The sequence below is a fragment of the Aotus nancymaae genome, unplaced genomic scaffold (assembly GCF_030222135.1).
Source record: "Aotus nancymaae isolate 86718 unplaced genomic scaffold, 86718_ANA_hifiasm-v0.15.2.pri h1tg000058l, whole genome shotgun sequence".
NCBI lineage: Eukaryota > Metazoa > Chordata > Mammalia > Primates > Aotidae > Aotus > Aotus nancymaae.
This window is the reverse complement of record NW_026988472.1, coordinates 15,336,915-15,358,575: the sequence shown is the minus strand read 5'-3', so window position 1 is coordinate 15,358,575 and position 21,661 is coordinate 15,336,915. Positions and strand designations below refer to the sequence as shown.

At 38.5% G+C, this 21,661-nt stretch overlaps 1 protein-coding gene across 1 annotated transcript in view; it reads left to right on the top strand.

Moving 5' to 3' along the window:
• The window catches only part of MAOA (monoamine oxidase A), a 75,312-nt gene that overhangs the window by 23,440 nt on the left and 30,211 nt on the right, over positions 1–21,661 (top strand). The window contains exon 3 of the mRNA XM_012448161.3: positions 6,380–6,517. Within this exon, the coding sequence (XP_012303584.2) occupies positions 6,380–6,517 (138 nt within the window). The remainder of the gene's footprint in view (positions 1–6,379; positions 6,518–21,661) is intronic.

Below are 21,661 nucleotides of genomic sequence, written 5' to 3'. Positions count from 1 at the left end.
AGTGAAAGGGTGGCACCAGCCTTGTCTGCAACAAAGCTTTTCCTTTGCTAAGAGACCGCAGCAGACATTTGCTTTAGTTTCATTGGACAGAGTTGGGTCCCATGGCTACCTTCAGCTGTTAGGGATCCTGGGAAAGCAAGTATTTCACAATGCTAGGCTGCATAATAGAAGCAGGCATGTGAGAGGGAATATCAATGAAAACTGGAATAGCATACAGACAACATTTAAACTAGGATATTGTAGGAGTGATTTCAGCCACACTGTACCATGCTACCCTTCTGTCATTTGCTTCCTACCTTTTTAGATGCAGGGATGTATCTAGGCCTATTCTGCTTTGCTCAGCTCTAAGGGTGCTGTACAGCCTTGCCATTCAAAGTGTCATCTGTCTGTTAGTAACCCCTGAATCAACTGGGATTTTGATAGAAATGCAGAATCTGAGGTCCTATCTCAGACCTACTGAATCTGGACCTGCATTTTGACATCTCCAGGGGACACTACAGATCTGCTACTCTGTGGCATTTGTTTGCTTGCTTGCCTTAAATTAATGGCAATCTGGATTAAATTTTCTGAGTACTCCCTTAGATGTAGTCCACTGGGAAGCTATTGGTCAGGGAGTGAGGGGACTGGGATTCTAACCTCTGTGCTGACTTGACATGATGTCTTGGATAAGTCCTATTAGCACTTTACATCTCAGTTTTCTCATCTGGGTAATAAGATACAATCTAAATGTTCTTGAAGAAACTCCCTTCCATCTTCAAATTCTAATTTAAGGCAATGTGTTATAGTACAAAACAAGAATTGCATCTTCTGCCTGTATGCCTTTGTTAGATATGATTCTTCTGTCATTTTCTGAAAAATATTCCTTCATTTTGGAGATAGTTATTAATTTGTCCCTTAGCCCTATTTTTCTTATCTCTAAAACCTTTTGGTTATTAAACAGGAGGATCAGTCATGTTGCGGATTTTCAGTTAAGAGCAAGTTTCTTTGTATAAGGGAAATGAGAATTCCAACATGCTTGTCCCCATCTGTGTTATTGGCCTCAGTTACTTTACCATGCTGTGTCATTTGTATATGTCAGCACCACACAGGAACCGTTATCGTCTATTCAGCATGATATTACACTCCCCTTAGGAATGTGAGAAAGGGATCTCTGAAATGCTTAGAAATTAAGACTTAGCATTTATGCTCCAAATGATGAGAAAAAGAAAAAGAGGATTTTAAGAAATAGGCATGGAAGTCGGGTATGGTGGCTCACGCCTGTAATCCCAGCACTTTGGGAGGCCAAGGCAGGTGGATTACTTGAGCTCAGGAGTTCAAAACCAGCCTGGGCAACATGGTGAAACCCCTTAAATATAAAAATTAGCCAGGTGCAGTGGTATATATACCTGTAGTTCCAGCTACTTGGGAGGTTGAGGCAGGAGAATCACTTGAGCTGTAGAGGCAGAGGTTGCAGTGAGCCAAGATTACACCATTGCACTCCAGTTTGGGTGACAGGAGTGAAACCCTGATTCAAAAATTTTAAAAATTTAAAAAAGGAAACAGGCATGAAAATCGTATTTAATAAGAAACTGAAGCAAATATTTTTAGAATTGCTTCTAATAATGTAATCAACTAAGATAATTTTGGGAGGAGATGCCATAAAAGCTACTGTGGATCTCTGAGCACCAGAATGTCAAATTTAGTATTACCCGGCAAGTCGTTCAGATGGATCTTCCATTAGTTCAGAACTTCCCAGTTTTTACTAATGTGATTCATCCATGATTCTTCAGAATGAAATTAATAAAGTTGAAATGTCTGTAGGGCTGCCACAGGGTTGGTGTATTTGTTTGCCAATATTGTTGCATGTTTGTGGCTTCTTCAAAGGTTGAGTAGTGAGATCTAAATCAAGACCCTAAAGACTGAGATGCAACATAGTATAGAATACAGTGTTACACTTCTGGTGTCTTCATGCTGAATTTGAGGCACCTGATTTAGAATGTTTTTACTTCATAAAGCAACATTCTGCAAAATGCCTCTCTCTTTTTACTGCTTCATTTAGAATTATTTGCTTTAAAGATAGTGTCAGCGATCTACAGACATCATGTTTGGAAACTCCCAGGAGTCCTCTTGCTGTCTTTGTTAAAGCCCAGAAATTTATTGGAGTCCTGATTCCAGTTTTGTTCTTTATATCTTAAAATGGATGTTGGAGACTAGAAAACATTTGGAGGAAAGCACTGATGATTACTAAAAGAGATAATAAACATTATATGAGGACAGATTAAAGAGGTCCAAGAAGCACTTAATTTCTGGTATCATGGCAGAACAGAAACCCTAACTCCTCATTGAAATAAGTAAAATGCTGAATACAATATGCTGTGCTAATCTGACATGGAAGTTAGAAATTTGCAGAACTCCTGGATGTTGCATAGACATCTCAAACATAACACATCCAACACTAGACTTCTGATCTTCCTCAAGGCTGCTCTTCCAGCCACCTTCCTCATGTTAGAGGATGGCAACTTTCAGAAAACTCAGTCATGCTCAACACTGCCAGACCCTCATTTGTTCTGTCAGGAAATTCTGTTGGCCCTGCCTTCAAAACATATCCAGAATTCAATGCTTCCCACCAATTCCACTGCCATCCCCTGGTGGGAGCAACCATTATCTCTAGGCCAGATGACTGCAATAGGCTCCTGATTTCCCTGCTTTTACTCCTGCCCCCTATATTCTATTCTTTTTTAAAGCATCAGTGAGAGTGAGCCTTTCAAATGCAAGTCATATTTTAGCATTTCCCTGCTCAAAACCTTCCAAAGGCTCCCCTTCTCACAGACAGTCAAAGCCTATGTCCTTACAATGTCCTCTGAGGCTTTAAGTGACCTGCCCTGCCAATAACCTCTGTAACCTCATCTTCAGTTATTTTCCTTGCTCTTGTTGTTCCATCCGCTTTGGCCTTCTTGCTATTTCTTGAACATATCAGCAGACTTCTGTGTTGCAGACTTAAATCCATATTGCTAGGTGGTTTTTTTTGTTGTTGTTGTTTTTTAAGACAGAGTCTCACGCTGTCACCCAGGCTGGAGGGCAGTGGTGCAATCTCGCCTCACCACAACCTTGCTCCAGGGTTTCAGCAATTCTCCCGCCTCAGCCTCCCAAATAGCTGGGATTACAGGCGCATGCCACCACTCCCAGCTAATTTTTCTATTTTTAGTAGAGACAGGGTTTCACGATGTTGGCCAGGCTGGTGTGTTTTAATTTCTACAGGTGGAATATTTTTCAGTTATTTTTTGTCATCACTGCATCGTGGTCAAAGAATGTTGTTTATTGACCACGTTGCTCACTGCAACCTCCACCTCCTGGGTTCCAGCAATTCTCCTGCCTCAGCCTCCTGAGTAGCTGGGATTATAGGCGTGCGCCACCACACCTGGCTAATTTTTTTGTATTTAGATGAAGTTTCACCATGTTGGCCAGGCTGGTCTCGAACTCCTGACCTCATGATCTGTCTGCCTCGGCCTCCCAAAGTGCTGGGATTACAGGCATGAGCCACTATGCCCAGCCTACTCACTCTTGAATGGTCGAATATACTGTTTAATCCATTCACGGAGTTTTAAAAATTTTAATTAGTACATTTTTATTACTAGCAGTTATTTTTTAATCGACCTGATATTTTCAGTTTGTTTTCCCCTGCTCCTAGTTTTAATCACTTCTTTTCAATTATTACAAAATCTTTCTGGAGAATTTTTTCTGTTTATTTTCTTTTGGTGCCTTGTTTGCACGTATGTTTTGTAACTTTTGGCTGTGGGTTGCTAATTTTCCATGGAACTTTATCTGTGGTAAATTATTTCAGGCCTAGGGGAAAAGGATTTGAGTCTACCTCTACCACCCTCCTTGACACTTTAAATTTTCTGCTCAAGGTTTTTCATGTCATTTGGGTAGTGTAAATTCAGATGGAAAACATAAATAAAGATAAGTTTTTGTTTTCCTTTTCTGTGTGACAATACTTAGACTTGCAAAATAATGGAAAAGATAAAGTTGTGGATGGAGCTAAAGCAATACTTCGAAGATATATAGTCTAAATTGTTCCATTAGAAAAGAAAAAGGGCTATATATGAATAAGCTAAACATGCAGAGAGTTAGAAAATTAAGAGCAAAATAAATCCAAAGAAGGGGTGAAAGGGCGCAAATCAATGATATAGAAAATAAACACACAACAAAGAGTATCAATAAAATAAAAGTTGATTATTTAAAGATACCTATTAAAGATAGACAAGAAGTGTCTGGTAAGATTTTTCCAGAAAAAGAGAAAAGAAACACCCCAACTAAATAAGAGATGAGAGCCAGATGTGGGGCTCATGCCTGTAATCCCAGCACTTTGGGAGGCTGAGACAGGTACATCGCTTGAGCTCAGGAGTTAGAGATCAGTCTAGGCAACATGGCAAAACCCTGACTCTACAAAAAATACAAAAATTAGCTGGGTGTGGTGGCACACACCTGTGGTCCCAGCTACTTGGGAGGCTGAGGTGGGAGAATTGCTAGAGCCCAGGGAAGTTGAGGCTGCAGTGAGCCATATTCATGCCATTGTACTCCATCCTGGGTGATAGAGTAAGACCCTGTCTCAAAAAACAAAAAAAAAGTGAGAGAGAGAGAGATGAAGATGAACATATAATTACTGATGCAATAAAGAATAATTAAATGAAAAGAGGATGCCATGAACATTAAACCAACAGTTTTGAAACATGCATGAAATGTATATATTATCAGAAAAATCTAATTCACCAAAATTAACACTGCTTTATGATCAAAGAATAGATCACTTTATTTACATACAAATCCTTCTAGAGAATAGAAGAAAGTATTATCACTAACTAAGGAGATTAGCAGTACTCTAATGCAAAAAACAGACAAGGCAGTAGAAGAAAGGAGAATCACAGGCCAGTCTCAATATTGCTTATAAACATGGATATAAGAATTCTAAACAAAATGTTAGCAAAGCATATCCTCCAATAGAAAGATAATATCAGGTTGGGTAGTTCCAGGAAGGAAATGTTGAATAATACTAGACAATTTTCTGTAAATAACAGATTAGGTAAATTATAACAAAATACAAAGATAACTAGACAGACAAGTTGCTCTGTACACACACACACACACACACACACACACACACACACACACATTTAAAGCATTAGAGAATGAGTGAGCTAACAAGATAGTGAAGAATCACTGAGGCAACATCTGGAAAGTATTAACCTACTTTTCCCTGGGTGGCAGGGGGATTTGCTGACCACTGAGGAAGCTTCTGAAGGCTGAGCAGTGCTGTGCACCTAGTGCAAAGCTAGGGTGACAGGTCAAGTCCAGAGCCCCATGAAGTGTGTACTTATTTGTGGGGGAGTGTTGGTCAACTCCTATGCTTTGGGTTGGGCTGCATGTAAGGAGCAAGGGTGAAAGGCAAGAAAACTAGGCCAAATGTGCATTTCAGCCCAGCTTCAAATCCTCTCAGGTACTGAAAATGGAATTAAGTTATCTAGTACTGTGAGGGTCCCAGGCTCTGGGCAGAAGCCAACATAAATCCTCTCTGAGAAAGATATCATCCCCCTAGGATTCAAATGATTCTACATGTTTTCAAGTTTAATGAGTGGCATGCAATAAAAAATAATCAGGCAAACAAAGAGAAAAGGCATGACAACATGCTTGAGAACTGATATACATAACAAAATAGAAACAGACCCTTAAGTGATTATAAAAACACAGAGGGGTTGTAGCTCACCAATATGCAATTTATTGATTAAATCATTAGGACTTGCCAATTAATAAAAATAGATGAAACGCATGGAGAACTGTATTTATGAGGGAGGAAGTAAACAATTTTAGTTTATGAGAGAGGGTTTGCATATTTTCAAGTAATTTAGTAATATATGAATCTTTGTATATCTTTTTGTATTCTTTCCTTATGATGCATTCTTTCCTGAAAGTGTTTTAAAATTACATCTAGAGCCATCAATGTGGACTGATTTAATATTTCATCTGGTGAAAATTAGGGAATTAGGCTTTGGATGGCTCCTCCAGCAATAACACCAGAGAAAAGCATACATAATAATTTAAATGTTTTGTAAGGGATCTAAACTGGCAGAATATACTACAGTGTTCTTTCTCTTTTATGCATTGTATTGCTGAATTGGCCTTACCAATAGCTTTTCCAAAGGATGGTGCTTAGTGATGAGTATTAGACAGGATTGTGCCCCAGTTCTTGAGTGGAGGAGAAAAGATTTCTATTTTCAATTGCTCTTTATAGGGGAGATGTAAGCCACAATTAACTTTTAAAAAAAATAAATGAGATTAGTTTTTACAAGACATAGTTTTCCAAGTTTTAAGTAAAGTCCTCTGACCAATTTTTCTCCTTTTGCAGAACGAACAAGTTAATTACGTAGATGTTGGTGGAGCCTACGTGGGACCAACTCAGAACAGAATATTACGCTTGTCTAAGGAGCTGGGCATAGAGACTTATAAAGTGAATGTCTGTGAGCGTCTTGTTCAATATGTCAAGGTAAGGCTGCCTTTTCACACAAGTGACTGATAGGGAAACATTTTTTTTTTTTTGAGAAAACATTTGGTTTGTTTTATTTTTCTTTCAAAGCAATTGTAAAAATAGGCTCTCGACTTTAAAATAGTAGTTTGCCTTTCTTTTCTTGTTTTCTTTTTCTTTTGAAAAGATCACTAAAGACTCCTGGAATCACTACAGGATATTATGACTCAGCTTGGCCTTCCTCCCTGTCACTCTCAGTGGCCCTCACAAGCTACCCTCACTCCCAGAGAGTAGGAATGGGAGGCACTGGCTTCCCTCCTAATGCATTTGAAGGGCACAGGGGTGGGGGTAGCAGGTGCCTGAAACAGATATGTTCACACACCCATACATGCATACCCCAGCCCCCAGCTGCAGGCAATCCCTGAGTGACCTACGAAGCAACTCTAGAGCCCCAAGGAACACAAGAGTTTGAGGCCACTTCTTTAGCCTTTGAACTGGTTATTCATCCTCATTCTTACCTGGAATTTCTTGGAATGCTTTATTTCCTCTGTACCTGGCCTTCATTCTTGGGGAGTCTAGCTCCTTTGTGCAGTTTCCTGCTGTTTAAACAAGAGATTGTTTAAACTCCAGCCACTGGTATCTGCCGCTGTTGTCAGCGTTTTTCCTTCTCACTGAAGCCAAACATGGAGTGGCTGGAGTCTGGAAACATGCCTTGAGAAATCAAATTTCCCACCTGACATTGCAGCCTACTTCCTTTTGTGATTTTCTTTTTGCCTTTAAGCTCTGTTGGACTTGAAAATCAGTAGTCTTTAGAAAAACTGTGGGTTCAGAGGGCAAGGGAGGAATGAAGAAAGTATAAAAAATTTCACAAAGTATTTAGGAACTCTGGCTACAACGGGCCCTGATCAAAAAGGAAAAACCCCTTTGCTTCCTCATTTTTTCTGCACTGCACAGAGTCTCCGTGGACTAGTAAGTAATAACAACAGTAAGAATAATAGCAGCTAACATTTATTAAGCACTTTTACCTATATTCTCACATTAAATGTAGGGAGAGAGACCAAATGCTTTGCACTCAGCTACTAATTAAACAGTCATGTAAATTCACTCTCCACTCCAACTGGGAAGCAAATGAGTGTGATGATTATCTTGGAATCTGAGCAGACTCATGCTGATAAGATTCAGGGGCTGAGAGATTTTTAGTTTACCTGGAGGCTAACAATAAACAACAACTCAAGGCTTTTTATGCATGAACTCATTAAATCCTTACATCCACCCTGCTAGGCAGGCATGATCATCCCAGTTTACTTATGAGAAACCAGAAGTTCAAAGAGGTTAAAGTGACTTGACAAGCTATAAAACTCCTAACAGTCTACCTACCTCCTGAGTGCATGCTCTTTATTATCCCAATATATGGCCTAGGAAATGAAACTGAGGGCTCTGAATGAAGGTGTGCTGGGCCTCCAATGTTTGGCCACACGCACATCTATAGTAAGGTATCTCACCATCAGTATCACTGAAGCCCGGCTTTTTTGATGAGTAGATGCAGTCCTTAAAAGACCACTTATTTTTTTCTACTTTCTTACTCTTCTTCCGGTTTCATGTTCCTTTTATGTACATTTTAAAAACTGGGGAATACTGGAAATTTATAAGTACGTCCTCAAACTAGGTACCTGCTAGTCTCCCAGCCATGCCCACTCTAAAACTTGATATTGGGCTGGGCGTAGTGGCTCACATCCGTAATCCCAGCCCTTTGGGAGGCCAAGGTGGGAGGGTCATCTGAGGCCAGGAGTTCTAGACCAGCCTGGGCAACATAGTGAGACCTCTTCTCTGTGAAAAATTAAAAAATTATCTGGGCATGGTGGTACGTGTCCTGTAGTCTCAGCTACTTGGGAGGCTGAGGCAAGAGGATGACTTGAGCCCAGAAGGTCATGGTTACAGTGAGCCTTGATCATGCCACTGCACTTCAGCCTGGGCAACAGAGCAAGACCCTGTCTCAAAAGTACAAATAAAAAATAAATAAAGTAAAACATGATGCTTAGGTGATAGTTTAAAAGTGGCACCCATAGCCAGCTTTTGTAAGTAATTTAGCTCCTCATTGTTTTCGATGGAGTTAAGATGGGATTAAAATGATAAAGTTCTGTTTGAGAATTTTGACTTTGCCTGAAAGTGATCAGCAGATCATGGCATGCTGTCCAGTCTTCCTACCAGCACCTTACAAATTACGTATCTTAAGTGTCAGACTTTCTGATGTCTCTGAAATTTTCTGGGCTTTACTGGGAACCCTGCTTTCTAGAAATCCAGATGTAATTGTTCTGTACTTTGAGAAGGTTCTGCTGCAGGCTTTAATAATGGATAAATTCATGGAAAGACTTAAGGAGATGATGCATGCTACATTAGGTGCCTAAATAAGGAAAGAAAAATGTTAAGAGTAGCATCCAAGGTCCCTTTTTCGGTTTTGTTGCTGCTGCTGAGTTCTGCTTTAAGGTTAGGTCCACACTACCCTGATAGTCCTGTTCCTAAGGAAAAAAACAACTTCAGCTTTCTGGAGGGGAGAAGTGCTCAACTTCTACCGTATTTTTCTTTCACAAAAATACAAATATGGCTGAACTGTTGCATAACCTACTCGACAAAGGCACCTTGCCATGGCATTGGACTTGGTAGCTCGAGGCTGCTTTCAAGAATGTAAAGCAGAAAATAAAAATAAAAACAAAAACAGAAAAAGAAAAACAAACAGGAATGTAAGGCATTGTTAACCTCTGGATCTTTACCATTGCATGGCCATACACATCAACACAATGGTAATATTAGACCATAATTATTGCATATGCAGCACTGGCAGACGTGTGCTAAAACACATGCTGTGCCTATACTTTGGACAACAAATGGCACCTTTAAATCACAGCCACTGTGGTTGATCCCTCAAGGTCAGTACCACTCCCATAGTAATAATAATGAAGACTCTCCCTGCTGAGCTGCTAGTATGTACCAGGTCCTGTGCCAGGGCTTTCACTCCATTATCTTACTTAACCTTCACAGGGATCCTAAGTTAGGAGTTATAGCACCATTTCACAGAAAGAGTCTGAAGTTCAGAGGCCCAGTAACCTGTCTAAGAGAGTAAAGGTCACTGAGCTGGAATTCAGATTAAGGTCTTTTGACTTTTCCATGCTGTTTCTTGCTAGTCTAGATTCTACTGTCAGGGACTGTGGACTCCAGGAAGCTGCCTTTCAGTTTGTGCTTGTCCTGGCTCTTTTTGGCAGCTCTCTTCTGATGGTCATCCTATGTCCTTTACTGTATCCCCATATGCAGTGCTGCTGACCATTTTGCTCAATCTTTTGGCCCGGAAGCCTGAAAGAGCAGGGTTAACTCCCTGCTATAATACAGTCACTGTGCCTTGGTTATTGTTTGATGGATGCAGTAACTGGAAAACAGCCATTTAATTGCCACAGAAAATAAATGTTGAAGCTCTATTTTAAATTGTATTACTTATTTACAAGTAACTACACATTTTAGATGGTAAGCATCATTCTTTTCATTTAATACTTAATCTCATCAAATGAAAAGATGGAAAATAGAAATACATATCATTAAACCATCCTCTCACATATACTAACCTTTCAGAAAACACATATTTTCACCCAAGGTAGACAGCAATGTTAAGGCAAAAAAGTAGTGAGTTGGTTAAACTTCAGTTTATTTGATCTGAATGAGTGCCTTTTTGCTAGTGTTTTCTAATAAATCATATCATTTCTGGAATGAGAAGTAATCATTGTGGTAGGTGTTTTTATGATGATCAGGAAACTATAATAGGGAAAGGCAGGAAGATATTTAGTTCAGTATTCCAGATAAGATGATTAATAAATTGTATACTAAAAATAACTCTACTTATTTTAAAATATCTCAACTCTCACTGTTTTTCTCCACTTCTAGGGGAAAGTGGGTGTTTCCCCAACGTGATAGTGTATTGGGTTAATAATGCGAATTGTCTTTGTGATACTTTCTGCATTGCTTTGTGACAACTTTAGCTTTCATAATCTAATACAGTCAATAGCCTTTCCTGTAAATAACACTGAAATGAAGTGGAGGATTGCCGTTGTCTAAATAAACTAATCAATATTCTTTATGGCCCAGATTGCTTCAGCTCTAAAATTTTCCCAGTGCAAAACCTTAAAGAATGTTTCAATTGTTTAAACACTGTCAGCAGTCTGTAACACATCTAGTCTCAGCTTATTCTAGGATGACTTTTACTGTTCACCAAGAAACTACTCGTTACCTTTGTTAGATTATGTTTACAGTACAAGTTTTGACAAGACAGTGTGCAATTCCAAGCCTGAGCCTCTCAGATAAATACTGAGGATACACCTTAGTGGTGTTTCCTCTACCTGATCCCTTCCTTCCCTGAGACTACGCCTGTCTACTTCATTTAGAGGACTAACATCAATGTGCTAAATTCATTCATGGCTTAATATTTATATTTATATATTTGATAAATGTATAAGTATTTACAGAGCAAAATCTACTCTGTATCAGATATTGTTCCAGGCTGCAGATAGAGTGATGGACAAATGATCAAAATTTCTGCCCTGATAGTCCTTCTAATCTAAAGAGAGAAGACAAGTAAACAAGAACAGTAAATAAATATTAGCTAACATTTTTGTCTGGATTCTTCATGGATCTTGTGAATAGAATCCCTCTTCTAATTCTGGTTTAGTAGATTCTGATTCTTTTATATTATTTTGAGAAGGAGTCTTGCTGTGTCACCTAGGCTGGACTGCAGCGGTGCGATCTTGGCTCACTGTAACCTCCGCCTTCCAAGTTCAAGCGATTCTTCTGCCTCAGCTTCCCAAGTAGCTAGGACTACAGGCATGTGCCACAATGCCCAATTAATTTTTGTGTTTTTAGTAGAGACGGGGTTCTCCTATATTGGCCAGGCTGGTCTTGAACTCCTGACCTTGTGATCCGCCCGCTTTGGCCTCCCAAAGTGCTGGGATTACAGCTGTAAGCCACTCTGCCTGGCCTAGATCCTGATTCTTATGTAATAGGTTCCTGACTGGTTTCTACAGTGAGCAGCTTTTATGAATGTTGTGGATCTGACATGGTTTTATTGGGGAGATTATATCTGATTTGTGAAATTAATATAAATTAATCATATTGTTGTGAACCTTAAAGGTAGATTCTTAAATGGCATCAGCTAAATATTTTGTACACTTGATCTTAGCCAAAAAGCCAAGAAGCAATAGCTAGATACGTTTAAAACATTCTCTTTATTGGCTGGGCATGGTGGCTCATGCCTGTAATCCCAGCACTTTGAGAGGCTGAGGCAAGAGGATTGTTTGAGCCAGGAGTTTGAGACTAGCCTGGACAACATAGTAAGATCCCCATTGCTACAATTTTTTTAAAAAATATATAATTTTAAAAATAAGTAAATAAAATAAAACATTCTCTTTATCAGTTCTTTTCTTCTGCATGGCATAAAGGAAGCAGGTGGACCTGAATGCCAAGTGGGTTGATTCATTGCTTGCATTAGTAAATAAGATGCTCCATCATTATGAGTGTTTTTCATTGAGTTGTAGAGATCTTTTGTTAAATTTTGTAGTGCCATGTCTTGCAGAAAAAATGAAAATATTGGATTCTATTTTTTTTTTTTTTTTTTTTTTGCTTTCCGTGAGTTTCCCCCACATCATAATACAGGTAGAGTGAGGAATGTAGAGCAGGAGAACCCAGCCAGAAATGGAGCAACGCATTTTGCAGAGGCTACTTCAAAAGAGAAATTGACAATTACGTGCATTCTCACTTTCTTCTTGCTTTTCACATCCTCTCTAAATAAAAGCAGAGACTATAAATAGACACCACATATTTGATTTTAGAGAATGGTGTGATAAAGATTTATTTAAAACAACATAGGCTTTTTTTTGGTAAGTATTGGTTCTATTTTTCCCACAGCCCTTTACTCCAGGTTTCTATGCCAACGTCTGAAATCAAAGGCTTTTCTTGATGTGTGTGTTCTGGAATACTAAGTTAATTTTGTTGTTGCTAAGAAGGAAACTTGGTTTTAGCCAGCAGGCCATGTAGAAAGCAAGAGTTTGTCTTAATGCTTACCAGATATAACCCGTTGCTTCTAATAGAATTTGACCCGTTGCTTATAGTAGAATTTCTTTCTTTCTTTTTTTTTTTTTTTGAGACTGAGTCTTACTTGGTTGCCCCAGCTGGTGTCCAGTGGTGCCATCTCGGCTCACTGCAACCTCTACCTCCCGGGTTCAAGTGATTCTCCTGCCTCAGCCTTCCGAGTAGCTGGGACTACAGGCACCTGCCACCACGCCCGGCTAATTTTTTGTATTTTTAGTAGAGACAGGGTTTCACTACATTGCTCAGGCTGGTCTCGAACTCCTGACCTCGTGATCCACCCACCTTGGCCTCCCAAAGTGCTGGGATTACAGGCATGAGCCAGCATGCCCAGCCTTAGGGTTTCTTTTGGATAGGGACATTTCATTTTCTTTTAGCACCTTTTTCATACCAACTCACAGAACATGTTTCTTTTGTCCTCAAAGAAAGATACATTTTCACTTTCAACCCCTCTCAGAAGGAAACTCAGGAAGCAGAAAGGGTTAAATCCTTGTAGGGATGTTGCTTGCTGTGTATTTGCCTCCTTTCTTTTGAACACCTAAATTCATCCCTCCTGATTCCATGCTATTAATATTGCCTTCCATCTATAATGTGCCTATACATGTTTTACCTCATTTGAGCTTCCCAATGGTCCTAGGAGTAATAAGCATTATTTTTCCCAACTCAGAGAGCTTAGGAGACAAAGTGTGGCTTTCCAACTCTGAGCCCAGTGTTCTATGGGTAACATCACATTGTTTTTTATTCCAAAGTTAACTTGTGAACCCTTCTAATAGACTGCTCCAAGATATGACAAAATCACTTTATCCCACCAGGCTCTGGAGTTTAAGATGCCACTTTGGAAACAGAGACTCCTGTGGATGTGGGGATGGTAGTTCCTGGGAGCTGTATGTGACACAGTTCACAAGATGGGTTCTTCTCTTGCACCCTGAGCTGTAGTCTGAGAGGTCCTCTGGCCTTCAGTGAGTACCTGGCAGCTAAACAGTCCCCAGAGTGTCCCAGTTAGCCTCAGCAGGCTGAAGACCACAGATGGATTCTATTATTTTGTTAAAATACTAAGTCTAGAGGTCTAAGGCATGGTTTGAAATTGCTGGCTAAATATTCTTTTTGTTAAATGGTTCATGTGAACTTATTATTCAAAGTATGGACCATGTATTGATCAATATTTTATTTTACGCCATTATATCCTGCCTGATTTTAAAAATGACAAAAAAAAAAGAAAGGATTTAAAGTGGTTGTTGATAAGTATTACTAATTTGTATAAGTCAGGATAGAAGACAGAAAAAAAAAAAAACAACACCAGTTAGGTAAGGACAACCAAGCGGTGACAACAAGCCTGTACTCAGGATATGAAATTCTGTTTTGATGATAGAAATGAAGCAATACAGGAGGGATTGCTTTCTTCTCTCAATTACAATCGTGAGTAGATTTTAAAAGCAGAGAGACTAAAAATGTTTACATATTTTCAGTTTGATCTATCCAGTATCCAGCATAAAGATATGTGAAGGTAGCCGGTAAAAAGTAGTTTTTAGTAACTTCCATTCTTCTTTACTCCTCACTTTGAAAAGACTTCATTTGCTGCTTGTGAGTTCCCAGAGAGCTTAATGGCAGAATTACTCTTAAAGCTTTGCTCTGTTTAGAGAGCTAGGTCAGCATTCTCCATCTCCTCGCAGAGCCTCCTTCTTCCTGTAAACTTTCAGGGTTACATCTCAGATTTGGTTTCAAAAATACAAAGTTCCTACTCAGTGACAACCCATTATGTAGCAAAATAAGGTTAATTCTTAGACTTTTTCTTCCACTCATTATTTTCTTTTAAAAAAATTGGTAAAGTACACTAATGTAAAATTTATCATCTTCACCATTTTTAGGTGTACAGTTAATTCAGTAGCATTAAGTACATCCATGTTGTTGTACCACCATCACCGCCATCCATCCAACAGAACCCCTTTCAGCTTCCTTCCATTGATTTCTAATAGGGACAAATTCACTACAGGAATTGTTTTCCAACCGTTCATTGAGAGGTAGCCTACCATCACCCTCCCACTGGCAGCATAGAAAGGCGATTACATCAGACACAAAGGATTTCTCTCACACTCAGGCTGTGGGACTTTGCGATCACACATAATCATGTGGGGCCTCAGCATTTGGATTAATGGCCAAAAGAATTTTGTAAATGTAACGTTATATGAGCAGCCTCCTCAAGAGAAATTGCTCTAGTCTCTGTGATAACTGAACTCCTGGAGGTTCTGACCTTTCAGGTTAGAACGTAGTTGCCTCTCAGAGGTTAAAAATCTCCTTCCTCCTTGCTTTCTACTTCCTATTTTTTCCTCTGCAACCCTTGTCCCTCACCCCCGCCAGAAGACCCTACTCCAATCAAAAGACTCAATCATTGATCTTTAATTTTCAAACTTTGGCAAAGTAGCCTTCTAACAGTTGAAATCTTAAACACCCTCTAAGGTCCAATAAATCCCATATCTAGTCCATTCTGGGCTGAAGAAGGGAAATTCAGTTGTCCCATGATCACATGTTGACCCAGCTAGAAATTCTTTTCTGTCATTGCCTCATCATGCCATCTGCTAGGATCGATGCTGCCACGTAGCCCTCTGTATCACGTGAAGACTCAAAACTTTTTCATCTCTATGTTAATATTCAATGAACAGATATCTTTTGAAAGCCTACTGGGCCTCAGAGTTTTAATAAGTGACAGTTATTCCTACTTTAGAGATAAGAGAAAGTTACGATAATGAGAGTGGTTCAAGGTCCTACAGAAGTGAGAGGGAAAGAGGGACAGACATAAAAGCCTAGTTAATTACTAACCTTTGCAAACACAGAGCTTCAAACTGAAAAGAGACAAATAATGATAATAATGTCAATACCTGATATTTGACATTCCAGTACTATTTTCATAGCACTTCATTTTAGTTTTTGCTTTGTGTTTGGGGTTCATGTAACCAGAAGAAGAAAATTTTCAATGGAATCACAGAAAGTTTGAGTGTTGATTATAGTTCAGTGTAGTGAATGCTTTGATCCTGAAGGCTGTGAAACTGAGTCATTTTCATTTAGAAGACTTCTCATGTCAGGTTTTTCAAACAAAGAGAATGATTAGTAAACCATTCCATTACCTTTTATTCCCATAGCTCTCCTGTAATTTGTAAGACTCAAATGATAAACACTGAACCTCAAGCTGAGATTTAGTTTTGTGTATTTGCCAAAGTACACAGTAGCCTAGTTTCCATAGCCATATCTAGCAGATAAATGTCTCTGAAATAAAATCAGGCTTCAAAGACTATTGGAGGAAATCACTCTGGCTCACATTTGCAGACCAGCAGTGGGTGACAAAAGTGGACCCCGGGACACAGATATAGGTGCAATCACTAATTAACATAATTATTTGAGCATCCATCAGTGGAGTAGTCCTGAGTGTCTGTGACTTTTCCCAATCTGTAGATTAAAAAAAAAATACTTTTCTGATGTTTAAATGCTGAGAAGATTGTGCTAAGAGTATAATGGCTCTTAGTTCATCCACTCTCTCATTCCATGCCATCATCCAATCTCTGCCATCATGGTAATAAAGCCATCACTGAAGTAACTTCATCCAGTAGTAGGGGGCAGGGCTACATCCTCCCAGACACTGTGATACTCAAGGTGAATGCACTCAATTAACAGCTTAGCTGACAAGAAGCTCTGCTTTGTCCTTGGCCCTCTCTACCTGCTCTGATGTACTTTCTCACTGCACTGCCTTGTTACAAGGAGGATAGGCTAAGGGCAGACACTCAGCATGAAGCCCATGATGCACTTGCAATTTTAGCTAGAAGTACAAGCAATTTCCTTCCTTTCTCCTATTTGATTCAGTGTCGTAAAATGATGTGCCCATTTGTCCAGAAGGGATACAAATGAAATTGTATTCCCATGTGTAACATTTGGAAAATAAATATTCTGGTTATCACAGCTCCTCTTTCATCACATGTTTTCCTGTGTTATGTCATGCTTCTGCCAGTGCAAGCCAGAATGTGGAGAATGCCTAGGGGAATATTTCTCAAGTGTTCTCTAAGCAACATTAATCTTAAAAATGCTTTGCAAAAAGAGGGCATTTGGTGGTCAGATAAGTTTTGGAAGTGCTCCATGTTCTGTTCCTATCTTTGATAGTCAAGATGTCCATTAACAAATTAGGAGTCCTAGGAAGTCTGGCAATAAAAAAGACTATTGAACACAAACCAGGATTTCCCAGATTTATGACCATGGAAACTATTTTCATATAACACCTGTAAAGATCAGAGTAAGAGATGCTAACACAGTAAGTGTTTTTAGAGATTTAGGTTCACAAATTACCAAAACTACTCAGGAATAAATGGAAAATTTGGTAGACTTATAATAAGAAAAGAGATTGAATTAGTAATTTAAAATCTCCCACAGAAACAAACCCAGACACAAATGGCTTTACTGGTAAATTTTACCAAAAGTTTAAAGAAGAATTAATACCAATTCTTTATAAACTCTTCCAAAAAATACAAGTTGGGGAAAGATTTCTCAATTCATCCTATGAGGCCAGTATTATCATGAATAACAAAACCAGTCAAAGACATCACAAGAAAACTGCAAACCAATATCCCTATATAGAGATGCAAAAATCTTCAAGAAAATACTAGCAAACTGAATCTAGTAATATATTAAAAGGTTTATACACCATGACTAAGTGGGATTTATTCCAGGAATGCAAGGTTAGTTTAACATACAAAAATCCAATAATGTAATGTACCACCGTATTAATAGGATAAAGGACCAATAGCACATGATCAGCTCAACAGATGCAGCAAAAACATTTGGCAAAATTCAACACCCTTTTATGATAAAATCACTAGAAAAACTAAGAATAGAGGAGAACTTTCTCAACCTAATAAAGGGCATCTACAAAAAACCCACAGCTACCATAATACTCAAAGGTAAAAGATTGAAAGCCTTCCTTCTAAAATCAGGAGCAAGACAAAGAGATTTACTCTGGCTACTTGTATTTAACATTGTACTGGAGATTTTAGCCAGGGCACTTAGGCAAGAAATACAAATAAAAGTCATCCAGATGGTAAAGGAAGGATAAAAATTGTCTATATTTGCAGATGACATGATCTTGTATATAGAAAATCCTGATACTGACTAAAACAACTCATAGAACTATTAAACAAGTTCATCAAGGTTGCAGGATACAAGATCAATATTCAAAAATAAATTGTATTTCTATACAGTAGGAATGAACAATCTGAAATGAAATTAAGAAAACAATTTCACTTAAAATAGCATCAAAAAACAATAAAATACTTAGGAATAAATTTAACCAAAGAAGCGCAAGACTTATATACCTAAAACTACAGAATATCATTGAAATGAATTAAAGATGTAAATAAATGGTGGTATCCTGTGTTTATGGATCAGAAGACTTAATATTGTTAGGGCAACAATACTTCCCAAACTGAACTACATTTTTAACACAATCCCTTTCAGAATCCCAGCTGACTGTTTTTGCAGAAATAGGGAGATTGATCCTAAAATTTATATGTAAATTCAAGAGACCCAAAATAGCCAAAGCAGTTTTAAAAAAGAACAAATTTGAAGGACCCACACTTCCTGATTTCAAAACTTACTATGAAGCTAGTGTACTAAAACAATGCATACTTGCATGAAAACAATGTGTACTTGTATAAGGATAAACATATAGGTAAATGGAGTAGAACTGTGATTTCAGAAATAAACCCTTACATTTATGGCCAATTGATTTTTGTCAAGGGTAGCAAGACAACTCAGTGCCAAAAAAATAGTCATTTCAACAAATGGTGTTGGAACGACTGGATATCCACATGCAAATAATGAAGTTGGACCTCTTCTCATACTGTACACGAACCTTAACTTACTTTAGACCTAACTACAAGAGCTAAAACTATAAAATGCCTAGAAGAAAAAATAATAAACCTCTGTGAGTTAGGCAGTGATTTATTTAATGATACTGAAAGCACAAGCAACAGAAGAAAAAATAGATAAATTTATCTTCATCAAAAAAAGTTTTTGAAGTTTTGTCATTTGTATACTATCAAGAAACTAAAAAGACAATAAGGGTCTCTTCTTGGGGTAATGAAAATGTTCTAAAATGAGATGTGATGATGGTTGCATACTCTGTGAATATCCCAAAGACCATTGAATTGTACACTATAAATGGATGAATTATAGGATATGTGAATAATATGTTAACAAAGCTGTTAAATAGCTATTTGTCCTCACAGTGTGACATTTTCATCTTTTTTCAAACTGCTTGTTTCTCCTAAGTTAATGGCATCTGTGAAACAGGAAAACTGTTTTTTTAAAAACTCTGTCAATTATCTTTAATTACACAAAAGCCTCCAGAAGAACTCATATTGTTTCTATCTTAACTGTTTTGTTTGTCATTTCTGTATATAACTCGAATCCCTTGGAAAAGATGACATAAATTTATTTTAAAACCCTTCACTATTGGGGTCAGGCGCAGTGGCTCATGCCTATAATCCCAGCACTTTGGGAGGCCAAGACAGGAGGATCACTTGAGCTCAGGAGTTCAAGATCAGCCTGAGCAACAAAGTGAAACTCCATCTCTACAAAGAAATAAAAATACAAAAATTAGCCGTGCATAGTGGCACACACCTGTAGTCCCAGCTTGCTTGGGAGGCTGAGGCAGAAGGATCACTTAAACCTGAGAATTTGAGGCTGCAGTGAGCTGCGATCACACTACTGCACCCCAGCCAGGGTGACAAAGCAAGATCCTGTCTGAAAAAAAAAATAAAACCCTTCATTGTTGATGGTATGGCATCATTTATAACTGAGTTTAATAGTTCTCTTTTTCCATAGATGGGACTGCACAACTCAGGTGCCCATTGCATTAGTTGGTAGTTGTACAAGTCTTGAGACAGAGGCTGAGAATATGATGAAATACCAAGTCATAAGCAAACACATAGGAATGTGCTGCCAGCCCTTTAAATGGTGTGAGAGGTTGTAGATAATTTGGTATTCATAAACATAGAGGGAGCAGAGGCATGAAAAATGCAAACCATAAGACTGTGCAAATATAATAACAAATTTGAGGGTGGATGAGTTCCCCAGGGAAATAGGAAAGGAGTGGGGAGAAGGAAGGGAAAAGGCTAAGGATCAGACTCTGGGGGATTCAGTGGATCATAGAAGGAGTCTTGAACTAGGTTGAGACTTGGGACAACTAGCACTATCTGATGGGGTGGTGTTAGATGCAGCCAAGTGCTAATGGGATGGATACATCCCTTCATATCTGGCTAAAAGGAGCTCATTGGTGACCACAGAGAAAAGGGCATCCATGGACTTTTGAGGATACAAGTCAGATTTTAGAAAACAGAAACATATGAAGGCAATGAGGGCATCATTTGAGTGGGACTGTTAAAATAATGCAAAGAGAATAACAAATGAAAAGGATACATGTTTCCCTGTAGTGTATGAGGGCTTTTTCTAGATAGAGTGAAGCTATGTATGTCTGAAGAGAGCTTGGATACCTGCATTTGGAAAAAGAAAGATAATGCTTTTGTTAACTATCAATACAACACAATACTGCCATCCTATTTAATGAGTCTCTTCTTAGATGATTTTAAAATTTAAATCATTGTGGTAAACTATAGAAAATAAATCATCAAAAGATTTCTCTTACAGACGTTGTCACAAAACAATGGAACTAGAAGGGTCTTGAGGTATTCATATAAGCTGGACAGGCATGGTTCTGAATTAATCTGGAAGATAGCTCTTTATTTTCAAGATGATTAAACAAGGATATTTGGCAGCTTTCCCAGTGACCTCTGGTATTCTAATAATGCTGATTTTCTTTTCCTTAACTAAAATATAAAAGTACAGAGAGATTAAGCTCTCCAATGTTTCAATCAGGAAATGCTACTTTTCTTACTATAAACTTGGCTTATCTTATAGGACCAACAATAAAGGATTATGTGGGAGCCATAAACTGGCATCTCCTGGCAATAGTCTCCCATTATTATGATGTAGTTTCTCAAAGGGATTTAAGTGCTTGAGGGCATGGTTCCAGGGACATTGTGTTCTGCTTGAATCAACAATTTCTGCTGTATCAAAGACACTGCCCTATAGATAAAGGCCACTTTGGAAAACTAGCAAGCTTTCAGAGTATAGGTACAAAATGAACTTGACCATTACTCTAGATTTTTTTTCTTTTCTTTTCAAAGAGCAGTCATCATTTGGAAGTATTCCCAGAGCCCCTGCCTCACCCTCTTAGGTCATGAAGACATTCCTTACTGAGAAGTGGCTTAGTATTGAGAAACTGCTGAAACTTTGGTGAGAAAACTATAGAAACACATTTTGGAGAATGAGAGGGTCCACACTGTCAGGCAGTTCTCACTCAGCCTACGGCACTACTTCAGGGATTTGCACATGCAAACGTGTTCCCCACATATGTGCCTTTCTTTTTAGCAAGTTTGGGTTTTCTGTGAAATGAGAACAGAGAAGTCAGACACTGATAGGGGTGAAACTAATTAATGAAATTCTTTAACTACTTGGTGCCTTTATCAACAGCAAAGAAGTTTATGTTATGGGCCTTTATGGTCTTCTTGTTTTCTTTTCTTTTTCTTTTTCTTTTCTTTTTTTTTTTGAGACAGCAGAGTCTTGCTCTGTCACCCAGGATGGAGTGCAGTGGTGCGATCTCGGCTCACTGCAACCTCTGCCTCCCGGGTTCAAGCGATTCTCCTGCCTCAGCCTCCCAAAGAATATTTATGTTTTTTAATAAAATATTTTTTCCAAAGCAAAGATCAGTTTTATATTAGACTATTCCTTGACTATACATGCATTTTACAGAGGAAAATGTCGATTTTTCCAGATTTCAGTTAAGGGAGGAATTACAAGGACCAGCTGCTCTGAGGCTGCCCCAAGCTGTTTCTTAACCTCAGCCCCTCTCTTCTCCATTGCTATTTTTGTGTTCTATGTAAAATATCTTTGCTCATTTCTCTGAGTATGTATTAGCATTTTCCAAAGTTGGTTATGTTCCCTCAGCGG